This window comes from Plectrocnemia conspersa, unplaced genomic scaffold, assembly GCF_051122295.1.
Source record: "Plectrocnemia conspersa isolate PC_06_02 unplaced genomic scaffold, ASM5112229v1 ptg000009l, whole genome shotgun sequence".
Taxonomy (NCBI): Eukaryota; Metazoa; Arthropoda; class Insecta; order Trichoptera; family Polycentropodidae; genus Plectrocnemia; species Plectrocnemia conspersa.
Window position 1 is genome coordinate 20,110,168 of NW_028277173.1, and position 16,058 is coordinate 20,126,225.

Below are 16,058 nucleotides of genomic sequence, written 5' to 3' on the forward strand. Positions count from 1 at the left end.
TCATAATGTTTAAATAAGAAATAAAATAATATTTTTTGACAAATTTTATTTTGTAGAAGATATAATTTTAAAGTAAATGTTGCAGAATGGTGAATGTAAAGTGACATTTTAAAGTAATTTTAGCCAGATTAGTAAATCAATAAGTTGTATTTTCGTAATGTTTGTTTTATGAATAAAAGTATTATCTTAGCTTTTCTTAATTGATGTAAGATTTTTTTATCCCTTTTACTTCTAAAGTAATTAATTCCAATTCATTCCAACAGCAATTTATTATTTGTAATAAAATTAAAATCATATGTAATTTATCATAAATATACTTCAATTACTAAGAATACAATATTAATAATTTTTTCATAATAAAACCTCCCCTAAAATATAAAATAGTTAAAATAATAAAAATAGTAATTAAATTATTATATTACATTAAAACTATTAAAAATACAAATCTTATGTATAAGAGAAATATAAATATTTATGATATTTTCTATACTTTTGATTCTATTATAAATTAAATTTATGTTTAATGTTTTTTTTGAATTTGCTAAAAATATGTTGATATAATTTTTATTTTATTTAAATTACAAAATATTTTAATATTACTTTAATAACCTAATAATTTAAATAATTTAGCAATTCGTTATTAAATATATATATATATTCTTAAAAATATATCGGAAAATTAAAATAAATGTGTAGTACGTCCATATTATATTTAAAAAATGCTATTATATACTACTTGTGAATTATTACTTTTTTTTTATTACGCAATAAATTAATCATCAAGTATTTATAATAGGTTTTGATTAAAACTATATATGTATAATTAATTAAATGCATTTATAATATAAAAATAATATTTACTTACACGCTAATTACAAAAAAATATATATTTTATCACTGATGACAATGACAGCAATATATTATAAAATAAACAAATTTGATAAATGAAGGAAAAATAATTCGTTTCATATTATCGATTAATTATAAATTACTACATCTTTATTATAAAACACAACGTGAAAATCAACACATATTTGGATTATTAGGACAATCCGTTGTAGAAAATAAATTTCTTGTTTTTTTTTTTGCAATATATGAATGCGAATTATAATTTTATTCACCGAATCGGGGTTTCCTTCTATTGGAATCCGTCATTTACATAGGATATATTAGTAGGTCATTTTTATATATGATTTTTCCGTTACTTAAATAAAAATAAAAACTATTTGCACCAACGTTAATTTAACAATGAGGGATATTTTTACAACGTTTATTATAGTTACAAATAAAATAAAATGCTCAACTCGATGCAAGTGCTGTCATCTGTAGTGTAACGAGTTCTTCACTGTTGAAGAAGTTCCACCGACATCTACGTGCAATCAGCGCAATTGATTTATTTTATTTTTGTAACCAGCGTTGAGCTGGTTTCTGAACCATGATCTTATTTTTTGTGATAAATAATTTTTATTTTTATTTTTATTTTTATTTCAGAAGCTCGCAGTAGTAAATTGAAGAAGCTCATTGTACCGCTACTCATCGCTCTGAAATTGAAATTAATCATCTTTTTGCCGATGATTGTGTCCGCATTGGCTTTGGTATCAATCAAGGGGGTATTCGCCGGATTATTTTCCTTATTTTTATCAGGTGATAAATCATTTTTAATATTTTAAAATTAAGAGAAACTTTAGTAAAATTTATGTATAACAGAAATATTAAACAGCATAAAATCAATAAAATAGATTAATTTTTTTCTGAGGTCAACTTAAATATTTTAATAGCTATAAAATAATTTTAAAAATAAATAAAATTTCAGAAGAGATTAATCCACATATAGAAGACATTTATAAATTACATGATATGGTTGGTTGGTTCGAGGTCAGTTCATAATTTTATTAAAAATATATGTATTATTTGTATTGGTAATTTCAAAACACTTTTAATTTAGCACATGTATTTTTCATAAATAACTAAAAAGGCACTGGCACTCTTTTTCTTAGCATGATTGCAAAATGTAGATTTCTAGTTGTTAGAATTAATATTTTTATTAATAAAATCTATGCTTATTAATCAATTTTCAGGATTGACAGCTGTTAAATCATTGACGGAATCTAAGAACGAGCCTTTAGCTGCAATTTTGGCTACCCCTGTACATCATCCCCATCACCATCACCACGATCTGAGATGGGGTCGTCATGATGTACAAGAAGTTCCAACTCAAATACCGATCGAAGCTTATAACTTGCCCTATGCCGGCTATCAAAATTTGCCACAAAATTTACCTATAAATTAATGGCAATTTTCATATAAAAATATTTATTACTTAGTTTTAATATTTTATAATATGAATTTTAAATTATTTATTTTTAAAAATATCTTTAATTATTTATTGTTTTTTTTTATATATTTAAATATGAATAAATAAAACGGGTCAAATAAATAAATTTTTTTTTTAAGTCATTTAAAACACTTACTCATAACTATGTTTATAATATATTTTTTGCAATATTAAATCTATATTCCAAAATATATTTGAAAAATCCGTTTTTATTAGAAAATTCATAAGCATTGTTTTTATTTTTTATTTATAAGAAACGAAATGACATTCGCTTTTCTATATTTTCTCAGTTCTTGATTACCGTCATTAAATATTGTGACTAATTATTATACTAGCAACATTTGTTATTGTGAGACATTCTACGATAAAAACAGTATCTCACGGATATTCGCCGATACGAAAGTGTTCTAAATTCCTTCTTTATTTCTATGCGAAAAAAATATCTACGAAAGAAGACAACAAAACAGACTTTTTTACCATCTCTTTCATCTATCGAGAAATCGTCAGTCAAGGAAAAATAGAAACGATGTTCTATCGAAAGCGTGAGAGTTAACAATACTCACGTGAAAAATCACTCGATACTAATTTATGCGTATATGTATTATAATAAGCGTATTAAAAACAGTAAGTATTACAACTGGTGCTCTAAAACCTAAACGTCATAAAAATAAAGAAAATCTAGCTGTTACTTTTTAGACTGTTTTATTGTTTGAAGTAAACATATTTAACTTTCAAAAGCTATTCTATTTTTTTATGTACTTATGTATCTTTACATACATAAAACATATGTTAAGTTGCAGATAATTCCTAAAGAATCGATGTACAAAAAATGAAGTTCATGGTCTACTATTTCGATTGTGACATTTCACTATCACGTTTGACGAGTTTCATGTCATTTAACAAGAAGACAATAAAAATAGCAAATAACACACAAGTGGAGCGAATCGGAGACAGAGCAATACAAATTGTCAAAATACGGATTAGGTGAAATCGAAAGCGCCAATTCATACGTAAAACCCGATAAAAATCGTTTCTTAAACCGCAAAAAATATAAAGCTACAGTAGTTTTTTTTTTTATTTAACGGATATTTATTACATCGTCAAAAACAGATAAATGTACAGAATCGGCTTTTTTATGAGCCGGGGTTAAATTTAAAGTATCGGCGAAAGTCGCGTGAGAATAGATAAAGGTTATATTTCTAAAATAAAATACGGCGATAATGACTCATACTACAAGTGTATAGGATTTATTATATGGTTAGACATATTATTAATGCTGATCAATAATAGTATGTCTACGGTCAGCGGGTCAGTGCGTCACTGACAAAGGCTAGGCGCAAACTGGACTTAAATATTTATTCATGAAATAAGTTTGAATGGCAACAAAAAAGGCGAAACTGCTAAATCGAAAAAAAAATTATTCGTTCGTGAGAAAGTCGAAAAAAGGAACAAAATTTTGTAAATTAAGTGTAAAGCGAAATCGAAACGGTCGTTTACACAAAAATGTGTGCCGAATAATTAATATTTCACGGTACGTTAATAAAGACCCCGCAAAAGACGAAGATATAGCGATTTATAATTGTATTTGTTTGCTCTTATTTTTTTATTTATCTTTCTTGTTTGTCATCGTTATAAATCTCTTTGTAAAATTACAAAAAATATTGTTACAATAATTACAATAGTATTTTTTAATTATATATTTATTTTAATGAGTTCGACTTACTGTTTTTTTCATATGAATAATATAATCACATGTTTTATACATACATAAATTGTAAACTAATTATCTTGTAATTTTTTTGTATAAAGTGATATAAAAATAAGGTATCATATTATAATATAAATTTATAAGTTTTGACTATTTTTTAAAATATATATATATACAGTTTTTTCCGAATAACTAAATATAGCAAATGATCTAATTTGTTATATTTAATAAAATGGAGAAATGCTGGTATAAATATATTAATTGTAGTCGCCGTTAAAATTATCGACTACTTTTCAGCATTGCTAAGTACCTTATAATATAATCATTAAAGAAGCTAATAACTGCATTTTTATATGAGTTTAAAACGGGTGGTAAACAAGCAGAATTTTGAAACTAAATAATGCTGGTGTTGTGTAAAGAAGGTTCCAAAACTATAATTTTGAAAATAGAATCCACGAATATAAAGAAAATAGTAACCGTTTTTTTAAATGCTTATGATGTGAGTACTGCTAAGAAAAATATGGCGTAATAAGAGTTTCAAAAATATAATTTTAAGGATGAGAACCTTGAAGATAAAAAAATCGTATTAGTGTCTTTCTTTTGAAGGTAACAAGCAACTGAAAGCGGTTTTTTTAATCAAAAGTAATTTGAGAGTGTGCACCAAAATTGTAATTTAGTAAACAAAAACTATTTACTTCTAATAGCTATGAAAATAAAAACAATCTTGAGAAATGGGTACCGCACGAACTGATAAAAACAAAAAAAACTTTAAAAGTATGTTCTTATATTATTTTATGAAACGATATTTTTCGCAATTGTATTGCAATGTGCCACTAAAAGTGGATCCTTTTCGACAACAGAAAATGGTAAGATAAAAAATAATACACAAAATATTTAACGAGGTCCAAAAAACCCCCAAAACGCTAATGACTGTGCTCATAATAGTCCATTATTAATTTTTAAATTCTTATATACACTATTGTCAATTGTCTTTAACTTAAAAATTCTGATAATCATTTGAATTGATCATGAAAATTTTCATTTTTTTTAGAATGCTTGGAAGGTTTGGAAGGATGGTGAATTATTAAAAATTATAAATGGGTCAATCGTTGTAATATTCCACTTGTATCGCTTAGCAATGAATTTTCATAAGCCTATATCTTGAATGATTGGAAAATGTTTTTACTTTCTAAAAGGTGCATGCTTGTTTTCCGAGGACTACAACCTACTCGTGGAAAATATTGAAAGTGAAATTGAGGCTCTCTACCTACATTGATTGTTACTGGAAACAAGACGTGGGTTCAGCGTTTATTAGTATGGTATTGAATACTTTGATATTAAGAATGCTTTCAAGTGGAACACTTCACCGGAAAAATCGTGGCGACTATTTTGTAGGACATCACAATCAAATTAAATCAAATTGTAACTTGTTATAATATTTTTAGCCGCTATTAAGGAGAAAAGTTTTTTGACAGAAAGACGTTGTTTTACTTAGCCGACAATACAATTATAAATTAAAACGTAGTCTTTAGACTCTTTAACCTTCTTTTTCAGCTGAATGTTGGCTTAAGAAGCCATTCAAGGAAAACAGCTGGTTAGCGATTATTTTCTCTCTTTATCTAAAATCATGATCATGTTAAAAAATAAAAATGAATAATAATTGAATTTGTTATACAGCTCCTTAAATGAAATAAGCAAATATTTATAACATTAAATTTCAATGGGTTATACAACTTTAAATTAAATTTGTTCAAACATAGTTAATGCAAAATAAATAATATTTTGAGGTTAAATATATATCAACACACTTCTATTAAATATATCTATGAATGAATCTTCATTCATTATATCATACAATACTGTTTAATTAAATTTTGTTCTAGGGCAAAAGTCACATCAACCGTTCTTCAGTAAATTTCAATGTTATTATATTACACCTAACATTTACAACTGAAAATGACAGCTCTTTGTCACACCGCACACGCGAGATTAGCTAATTTGATACGGATTAAATCACCATCATATCAACGGCAAAAACGCAATGAAGACATAAAGTCGCACGCGAAAAATATAACAGAATTATATAACGGATCATAATTTTTATGACACGTACAAAATCAGTGAAATTTTCTGTGTCGCCTCAAGGACGTGATAACCGCATTTTCAACAGCTGTTGACACCGTTTGGTGTCGATAATGGCGATTTTCTAGTATTTCAGCAAATTTTGGTGATTTACCGTTGTCACGGAATATAATCGACACTTGAGCTAAAAATTAAAAACGTGCGACACATATGAATACATTTTGCGGCAAAAGCCACGCGTCTTCATTCATTATTCATGAGTCGTTAATACAAAATCAAGAGACCAGAGAGCGCAATTAAACGTGCGAGATTCGGCTGAAACAATCGCCGTGTCATATTAAATTAAGACAGATTTTTTTTTTGTTAATTGCAGCGTCAGAGTCGCTTGTGGAACTGCTTTCTTCCGTAACTAAATACCGTGAACCTGTAAAGTTTCGGGCAATGAATAATGATGATTTGCTCATCTCTTGGCCTTGATTGGTGTATATTGCACCTTAAAAGTAATGCACATAGAGACAGTAAAATAAAAAAAAAATGCAACGTAATGACGAATAAGACACACTTGTTCTCCCACATTGAACTAAATTATCAGAAGAATAGTAGAACAAAATATATTGTATGAAACATGCTACGTCTATATTTAACGATTTATTTTAAAAACAGGGTGATTCAATAATAAGTTTACGCTTTAAGAGTTAATAACATAGTATACTTATTTATTTGTTTAACATAACTTAAAGTGAAAAAATAATATCTTAACCGCTCCGGGGCTTGTACTCTTCAAACCGACGACATATAAAACACGTTGACACATACCGCGTGGAATTTCTACACGGATATTGTACTTCAGTTGGCTTGTTTAGTTGTTTTTTATGGTACTCGTTGCTTTTTAGATATCCCAAAAATAAGTTTGTTTGATTTGAACTCCAGAAAATGTTTTGTATATTTGCATTAGGAAGTAAAAATTTATTTATACGAGAAGGTATCAAACAGTTCATAGAACTAAGTATATTGACAATGGTTTGCTTAGGTTTTGTATTTTCCACATAATATCCCTGAAAATGATCACAATTTATACAAATAGTGATGTTAAAATTGACTTTTAAAACTCATAAAAGTATAGGCTTACCTCAGCTATTAACCCCTTATGTGATTTAAACTTTTTCCTGCATAGATTTGGGCAGATTTTTGTACCGACGAATACACCGTAGTGTTATCGTAAAGAAACATAATTATGCTTAGTGTTCTGGCTCGTTTTTCTTTAATACTATCTCTTCACTTGTCTAAGGAGGCATAGTGATGATAATTATTGACTATTTTTTTTCTATTCGAAATGATCAACTGTCGGTTTCATCAATTAGACCACCTTACAATTCATCAGCGTATATTGGCGACCGTTAGGTATTCAGGTTTACCTTACCTACAATGTACGGGTAAAATCTCAAGTCCTCAAATGTTAAAAAAAAAACTTTTTAATAATGTCATAATCGAAATCTTACACTATTAACACGACAGATCGGGAGACCTTATCATATCGGATGATAAAGCATTTAATGTACTCGTCATCAAAATATTAAATAGCCCTACGAATTCTTAGGAAATATAAATTACCTTGTATTTTATAATAATAGTATTCAAATATACACAAATACGATCTGTTTATAAACCAGCGACTCAAAGATCTCAAATGGATGGACCTATACCAGTTATTGGTCGTGAAAACCCTAAATATCCCTCTGAGGAAGCCTTGTATATATCTTGTTAATAATTTTACAGACATACTAATAATACATAATATACATGTTACTGGTTTATAACTATGTTCATATTTCAAGTTAGTTGTTATCTATAATTTGGTTAAAAAATATTTACTCCATTAAACTATTAAGCTGATATGTTGTCGAGTATTTTTGCGGAAACCAAACTGTTTGCTAATAATTTTATTCCCCAAAGAATTTTTGAAACACATCAGCATTATTTTTGTAAATATTTTGCTTAAAGATGATAATAAACTGATGGGGCGATAAAAAATTTGTAGGATCATTTTCGGTTTTTTATCGCATGAATATTAGCGGTCTTCCAAACGGTTGGAAAATTCCCAAATGATAGGCAGGCGATAGGCATTAGTGTTTGGTTTAGATTAAGTATATTGTGATAATATGTCGTTATCTTCTTGCAGGTTAACCTTTTAAGTTATATTCCATTATCCTATTTTTACTTTCGTAAGTATCGTTAGGCATTTATCTGCGAATTTGAACAGGAACCTTCTACACTTTATTATGTAGAAACATGTATATAATAACTGAAATATATATACGCGATTTAAATTGTTGAAAAATAACATTTAACAAAACTTTGTCAATAATCAAAATAAACATCACAGACAGGCCAAGCCCCGGGTACCCTAAAATCTAAAGCCACGAAGCAACTTAAAACTTATTTTTTGGATTATCTTATCTCTTAATCTTCTGTTTTCATGACTTAAACATTTGTTAAAATTTGTGCATTTGTAAGAGATCCTATTCTTGAAACTCCCCTTAAAATTTGTGGTCAAAAGTGATTATTCGTCAATAATGATAAACTAGACACACAAAGGCCCTCGTTACGACTAGAATGGTTCTCATAAATAACATGTAAGGATTCTCCGATCCATTTATTTAATATTTCTTTATTACGAAACGGTCACAGGAAACAATATATCACCGAAAGATAAATAGCACCGTAAGGTCACAACATTTCCGTTGCATAATTAGAAAATGTCACTTTCTAAAGGCGTATACTTATTCCGTTGTTCTAAGAGGCGAGTGCAACGATTGGTTGGATGATCGCTGCATGATTGTGATTTGTTATCAACCGTTGTCTTCAGAGAGGACCTTGAAGACTCCGGTACACACTGGAAAACTTCAGCAGAGACTCGAAAAGTCGCCTGGCAGACGCGCCCCTACCGACAGACGCAAAGATGCGACCTGAGAACACGATTATCACAGCAAGAATAACTTACCTCCAGATACTGTCACTGCCACCTACAAGACCCCTGAGGATCTTCCACGGACATCATCCCTGCGCCAACTTCTCCACCATGCTCGCGGAGAAAAACGATACTCGCCCATGATAGTAGCCGCAATATATGTAATATAATCTAATAAAATTATCACTACTTTCCACCTGCGTCTTTAGGATTACCAAACGTTAAAAATCCATGGTTGCAAATCAACTCAAAAATATTTTTATTGTGTTACACCACGGCTTTATAATCCTTTTAAATTTCATTTTAAGTTCAATGTTTGCGCCTAGGCATAAAAAGACTTTAAGTATTTTAGACTATTTAAGAAACATATATTGCACTTTATTCATATTTTTTGCGGTAAATGACACTGAAGGCTTGTTATTTCAATGATAATTTTCGATGGATTTTCTGCTTTTTTTATATTTAGCAGTATGTTAAGCTAGTGCTGCATATGCAGGGAATAAATAGCTATACACAAAAAATAGGTGACATTAAGCAGCCCAAAATCTAGAATTTATTAACTAAACGCTATTTAATTTAACGAAGAACCTTTTTTTATATTTTGTGTAAATTCTATGAACCAAATATTAAAAAAGCGGTATAATGTAACCTTAATATATTCATATGAAACCAGCAAAGAAACTAAAATAATTATTTATAATTCAACTGTGTTCGTATGTATATGGTCTACTGTGCAGCAATTTTATTCTTGATGAAGATTTCGCAATTAAATATAATATAAGTGTTGTGGAATAGAACGATGAGAGTGATTTTTAAAAGTATTACAAATACTAAGGTGAAATGAATCTGAGAAAATATGTGAAATTAAATGTATGTCTGCTGATTTATAAGTTAGATAATAAGTTTGAGATACCAGAAGAGATATTACCTTTAAGAATTAATTAGTATGTATAACCAAATCTGTCGCAAATTTTTCTGCAAGAATGCAAAACACATTTGTGTATTTAATTTATATACAATTTTGAATACTTTATTTGTGTATGTCTAGTGTAATTATTATAGATCACAACTTTAAGCTATAGTAATAAAGTAAAAAATAAAATTCCCTACCCTTTTACTGCAAATTTTCAGAAGAATTAATTTAGTTCTAAATAAATACTAAAAAAAATCATTTAAAGTTACAATCATGTATTTTATACACATAATCTAAAAATTATGAATACACAAATAAACATATTGAAAATTGTAAACCCTAATAAAATTGTATATATTTATTAAATTTAAATGCACTTTACATTTAACACAAATCAAATTAATAAGCAAAGCAATTTCGATAACTTACATATTTTTATTATTGTAGTCACAGAGATTTTCTGCATTACTTTCAAATCTTATGAATTAAATTGTATTGGGCTCGTTCACATATCTTTCTCGTGTTAAGCGGACGTAAAAGTAGAAAAGTCGTATTGAATTATTCTAAACTAATACGAAGTAGTTCTAATCATAAGTCCTTCTAAAATATTATTAAATTTTCTTGTTGGATATTGATTATAAACCAGTATGATCGTAAATTAATCATATTAAACAATATGTATGTACACAAATTGATTATTGACACAAGTACAAGTATATGTGTGTAAAAGTAATATATAGCAAAAAAAAGATCATACATAATCTTTACTACGCTTCGCGTAATATGAATACTAGTATTTAGATTTTTTCAGATATATGAATATTTTATTATTTTTTTCAGATCCATTAAAAATTATCTAATACACATCTCAGCGGTAAAAACATAAATGCTCTATTAAAAGCGAAATCGCTTAATTAAATCACATAAAAAATATATGCCACTACGATTATATATTTTACAGTATAGCCATATATTTTTAATATCAGTTAGTTAAATAAATAAAATAAATCGTAATTAAATAAAATTGTTTTAGTACTCAATAATCTTTTATGATAAATATTTTATATTTTGGATATAAAGGTAAGCTAATAACACAGCAAAAAAATGAAATAAAGAGCTTATTATATTTGTTTATAGTTGAAAAATGTATTAAAATAAGTTGCTTTCGATTGTATGTTCTTAAATATAAATAAAAATTAATTAAACATGTGTTTACCATTTGGTTAAATTTTCGTGGTCACTGTCAATCAAAGTTGCACACAAAAATGTGGGTAATTACCAATACAAATGATATAGAAGCCAATTATTACTCATTAAAGCGTTTTCTACGTTTTGATAATAACTTTGCGGTTCGGTAAGAGGAAAAAATACATTTTTTATGTCATATTCTAATGAGTCGCATACTCTCACTGTCAAAATCAATGTCAATGTTTATATCACCCTAAAAATGCTCTCGAATGCCCAACCGTTAACTTTGGCCCAATTCCGGTCTATTTTTTCGTCTTTTTCTATTTGGCGATAGCATTTCTTCGGTACTAAGTGTAACACAGCACAATTGTTTTTGCCGCATTTTTATCGAACCGCTCGGTTATTACTGAGATGTCTTTTTGTACCTTTTTGCAAAGCTGCATCCACACGCGAAAGGAACTCATTCGTAATCAACCTTTTTAATAAATAATACTAGAGACTTATAGTATATTTTTATAAATTCCATAACTAATACTAAATAAAAATAATTGTATAAAAATTATGCATTTGGTTTTTAGCCCTCAAAAAAAATTTTAAACAAATAATTACAGCAGGTAATAATAACACTATTAATTTTAAAAATACAAATATTTTAATTATCCTAGGGCTGAATAAATTTAATATATACTAAGTTAAAAAAAAAAATAATATAAAAGCAGCTTCATATATCTAAAAGTTTCAGAAAAAATTAAGGATATATATCACATTAGTTTTTTATGAAACTTTTTAGATACATAAATCTGCTTTAATTTTTTTAATTATCATAAAATTAATTGCTAATAACTTTTATAATTAATTTTATAAATACTTTATAATACATAGTACATATTAAATTTATTTAGCCCAGGGATATTTATAATAATTGTATATATTAAATTATTAGTGTTATTATCGCCTGCTGTAATTATTTCTTTAAATCATATAGTTAAATCAATAGTTGCCTTATACTATTTTACATTTGCATATGCATCATATCTTTATTTTAATTATCTCGCAAAATTTACATCAATTACCTTTTTTACAAGGGTTACTTAAGAAATAATTTTGATATAAATGTATTCTACAATTTTAATTTATTATTATTTTTATTTTCATATTTTATACCAATAAAAATTTTGCTCTTAGTTATTCCTTTTTTTAATTAGAATTTTTTTCCTAAACACTTTTAAATGATAAAATTATATTGTTATAAATGATAAATAAAATTAAGATAGCGTTAACCTAAAGTGCATATTATAAAAATCTCAGGTTTTTATGTAAACTCTAATTAATTAAAAAATGTAGTATGTAATAAAGTATATAATATTAAATATGTAGTGTTTTTAAAGATTTTATTGTTACAAAGCTTTTTAGTAAAGATTTTATTATCTATTATTATTAATAACAAATGGATCAAAAAAGTACTGCTTAATGAATACAAGAGTTTTTTAATTATACATTTTTTTTACATATATACATAACCATAATGTAAAAAAGTATATTTTACAATACAATATGGAATATGTAATAGCAATTTAAGATTTTTGCACTACATTTCAAAAAAAAATTAAAACAGTTTTGCAAAAAAGTGGAAAAACAGGCAATGATACGAATTTTAGAAATATGAAACCTTTTCTCTAAAAGGGTTTTCGTTACTGTTAAAACTAATAAACAGTATATATTATTTTTAGCTGTAAATTGCGTGGGTTAAAAATTAAATCAAACCATAATATTAGATGATTTAAAAAACAGTTGTACTAATTTAAAGTAAAGCGTTTGAACCATCCAGATATTTTTATTTATAAGAATTTTATGATAATATATTTGCATTTCTCATTATGTGGTTAAAAGTATTGTTTTTTTTTATTTTGAGGAAAAATATTACAAACATTATAAAGCATAGCTTTAAAACGGTTTAGAATGCCTGATTTAGAGAATAACTATAAATGTTACTATATTAATATTTAAAATACTAATAATAATATAAAAATAGATATATTATTTTTGAGTATATACAACATTTATATATATTTAATTTATTATAATTATAATAAAATTATAGAAAATATAACAATTTTAACATAAAATACAAATGAGTTTAACCAGATAATATATACATTTTAAATTGGCAATCGAACATCAATGAATATTCACATACAGTGGAATTTATATTGTAATATTCGAAAATGCTACTTAAAATTATCATTTAAGTCGTTCTTAAAAATACCAGTTAATACATATAAATATTAATATGTTAATAAGTGCAAGCCAAAGCTATATAATATTTTATTGAAAAAGTCCTAGTATTACAAATTTGTAATTTATCAATTTATGATACGCAATTCAAAAATGACTTTAAAAAAATCGTACTGAAATGGTTTAAGGCCGCAATTCCAGTTTTAAGGTCACCTAATCGATTGATCGCATTAAACGGTTGCCGATTCATGTGTTTCACTTACAAACCGATCAAAACGACCAAACAGAGCCTCCAGCATCCGTCGTCCACTCACTATACCATTGTTGATTTTTTACCATTATTTTCTTCCAACATTCGTGCCGAACGCTTTTAATCGTCTTGTTGCAGTACTTAACACTTGAAATTTCTGTGTATATAAAGAGCTGTGCTCTGATTTACAAACCATCATTCATTGTACCACCGTCGTAGCACGATCAGCTGCGGTGGTATCCAGTTCACTTTCCACGCAATTATTGTTCAGTGTTTGTCGAGTGCCGAGAAGATGACCAATAAGAAAAGAGTACTTCTGTTCTTCGTCGCCGTAGTCCTTGTACAAAGGATATCAGCAGCTGCTACAAATGAACCGGCCTACCAAAACGATCTGGACTCGCATCCGACATACGTTCAGAAGGAAAGCCCTGAAGCTTTCACGAAGAGATCTTTGGCAAGGGACTGCGAAGGATCATACAACCCTACTTGCTTGAAGCTGGATATCGTATCTTTCATAGAAAAAATGTCGGACAAAAAAGAATTCTCTTTGATGCCAGGACTCTCAGTAGTGAAAGAGTCTGATTCAAATAAGACTAAAACCGCTGAAATAGTAGCCGATTTAGCTAGAAGTTTCCCTAACGAACCAGAGAAGAGATTAGACTCGTTTTTAATGTACAAGTTAAATTCGTATCTTGACACTCATGCATTGAGGTTGAAACTCGTCGACGATGGTTCAGCTGAACCTTTAGGCGAAGGGCGTAAAGGAGGATTTGGCGGAGGTGGCAAGAAAGGAGGTCTTGGAGGACTATTAGCAGCTGCATTGATGATGAAAGGTAATGATTTTATTTACAGTCACGTTGTTATAAAAAAATCGCCCATTTATAGATAGAAAAATATCAGTAATATTCATTATTATAAACATATACAACTTTCATTTCCGTATTTTTCTCACATTCATTCGAAAGTATTAGTATTATATATAAATTATGTTAATTATACATTAGTACAAGACGCAATTAAAAACGCGAATGTAATTATAGTATGCAGTTATAAGTTACAGTCATGACAACAATTTCACGCTTCTCTACCATCTTGGTTATACTCTTGCGATAGTAAGCAAGGTCACGGGTTATTAAATTTGTCTGTATATGTATAATATAAATGATTATCTTTTCTCAGGTACACTCGGAGCTTTGGGTATGGGCGCATTAGCCATGTTGGCCGGTAAAGCTCTGATGACTGCTTTGATGTCTTTGATGCTCTCTGCAATCATTGGCATCAAATCTCTGACGTCAGGAGGTCACAAGTCCACAACATATGAGATAGTGACCAAGCCAGTATACTCTCATTCTCAGTCTCATTCTTCAAGCCACGAAGACGCTCACGGCTACGGACATTCTGGATACGGAAGATCATTAAACATTGAATTGCCAAAGAATCTCAAAAATTAATTAGGCAATACACACAAAGAAATCTTCATCCTGTCGGAAAAATCAACAAAAAGAAGAGGCTATTTATATTGTTTACATTAAGTAATTTATTGCCAATTCAGTATTTATATTTAACTGAATCTTATTGTGTATATTGTTAATTCAATCTTCGGTCAAATGTTACCAAGTCTACTGATGAACTTCATCTCGCTACTGTCTCGACTTCGCTTCGGATTTTATTTTTGTTTCACTCTGTTGTTTTCTTTCGTTTTTTGTAAATATTATTTTGTGTTACTTTTGAACTGTTTTGTTTTGCTTTAGTTTTTATTATTTTATCTGTGATTTTATTTTATTTTTGTTTTTACTTTTATTTTATATAATTTTATTTTATTTTTACTTGTTCTTGTTACTTTCTACTCACTCACCAAATACTAAATATAGGAGTGAATCATTTTAATATTTAATAATTTATTTATTTATTGTTTTTAACTAATAAAAATGTGTTTAAGGAACAATTTACTTTTATTTACGCAACCGTGAAAAATACACTACATCAAAATAGCATGATCGTACAACGATCTCAATAATTAACATACTTTAATATATATTTTATAGCTCGTAACAATTGTCCTCTGTTAAAATGAATTCTATGCGCAATAACCGTGTCATATCATACAATTAAGCCTGTTAAACTCATAGTAATTATACTAAAATCGCTAATTTAACTGTTATTAAAAAAGTAGGTAAAATTATCATCCGTAACTGTTTGCATATATTTCGTGTGGCGAGGAGGTGAAATAATTCTTAGAGAAAGAGAATTTGCATAGAAAAAAAATGTTTTAATATTTATATTGTAATTTCCAAAAGTTAAAAAGCGGTTCGTTTTTTGCACATTAAAAAAAGTTTCACAAATTTTACTTTCATTGGTTATGTGAGGACAAATGTCTAC

At 27.8% G+C, this 16,058-nt stretch overlaps 1 protein-coding gene across 1 annotated transcript; it reads left to right on the forward strand.

Annotated features, from left to right (window-relative positions):
- Positions 1-13,876: 13,876 nt before the first annotated feature.
- Positions 13,877-15,621, forward strand: LOC148232183 (uncharacterized). The gene is made up of 2 exons (XM_088193502.1): positions 13,877-14,512; positions 14,859-15,621. The coding sequence occupies exons 1-2, from the start codon at positions 13,972-13,974 to the stop codon at positions 15,128-15,130; spliced, it is 813 nt and encodes a 270-aa protein (XP_088049628.1). The 5' UTR covers positions 13,877-13,971; the 3' UTR covers positions 15,131-15,621.
- Positions 15,622-16,058: the final 437 nt, after the last annotated feature.

Coding starts and splice junctions, on each gene's coding strand:
- LOC148232183 (XM_088193502.1), top strand. CDS start 13,972: ATGACCAATAAGAAAAGAGTACTTCTGTTCTTCGTCGCCGTAGTCCTT. Junction 14,513..14,858: donor AGCTGCATTGATGATGAAAG/GTAATGATTTTA, acceptor ATCTTTTCTCAG/GTACACTCGGAGCTTTGGGT.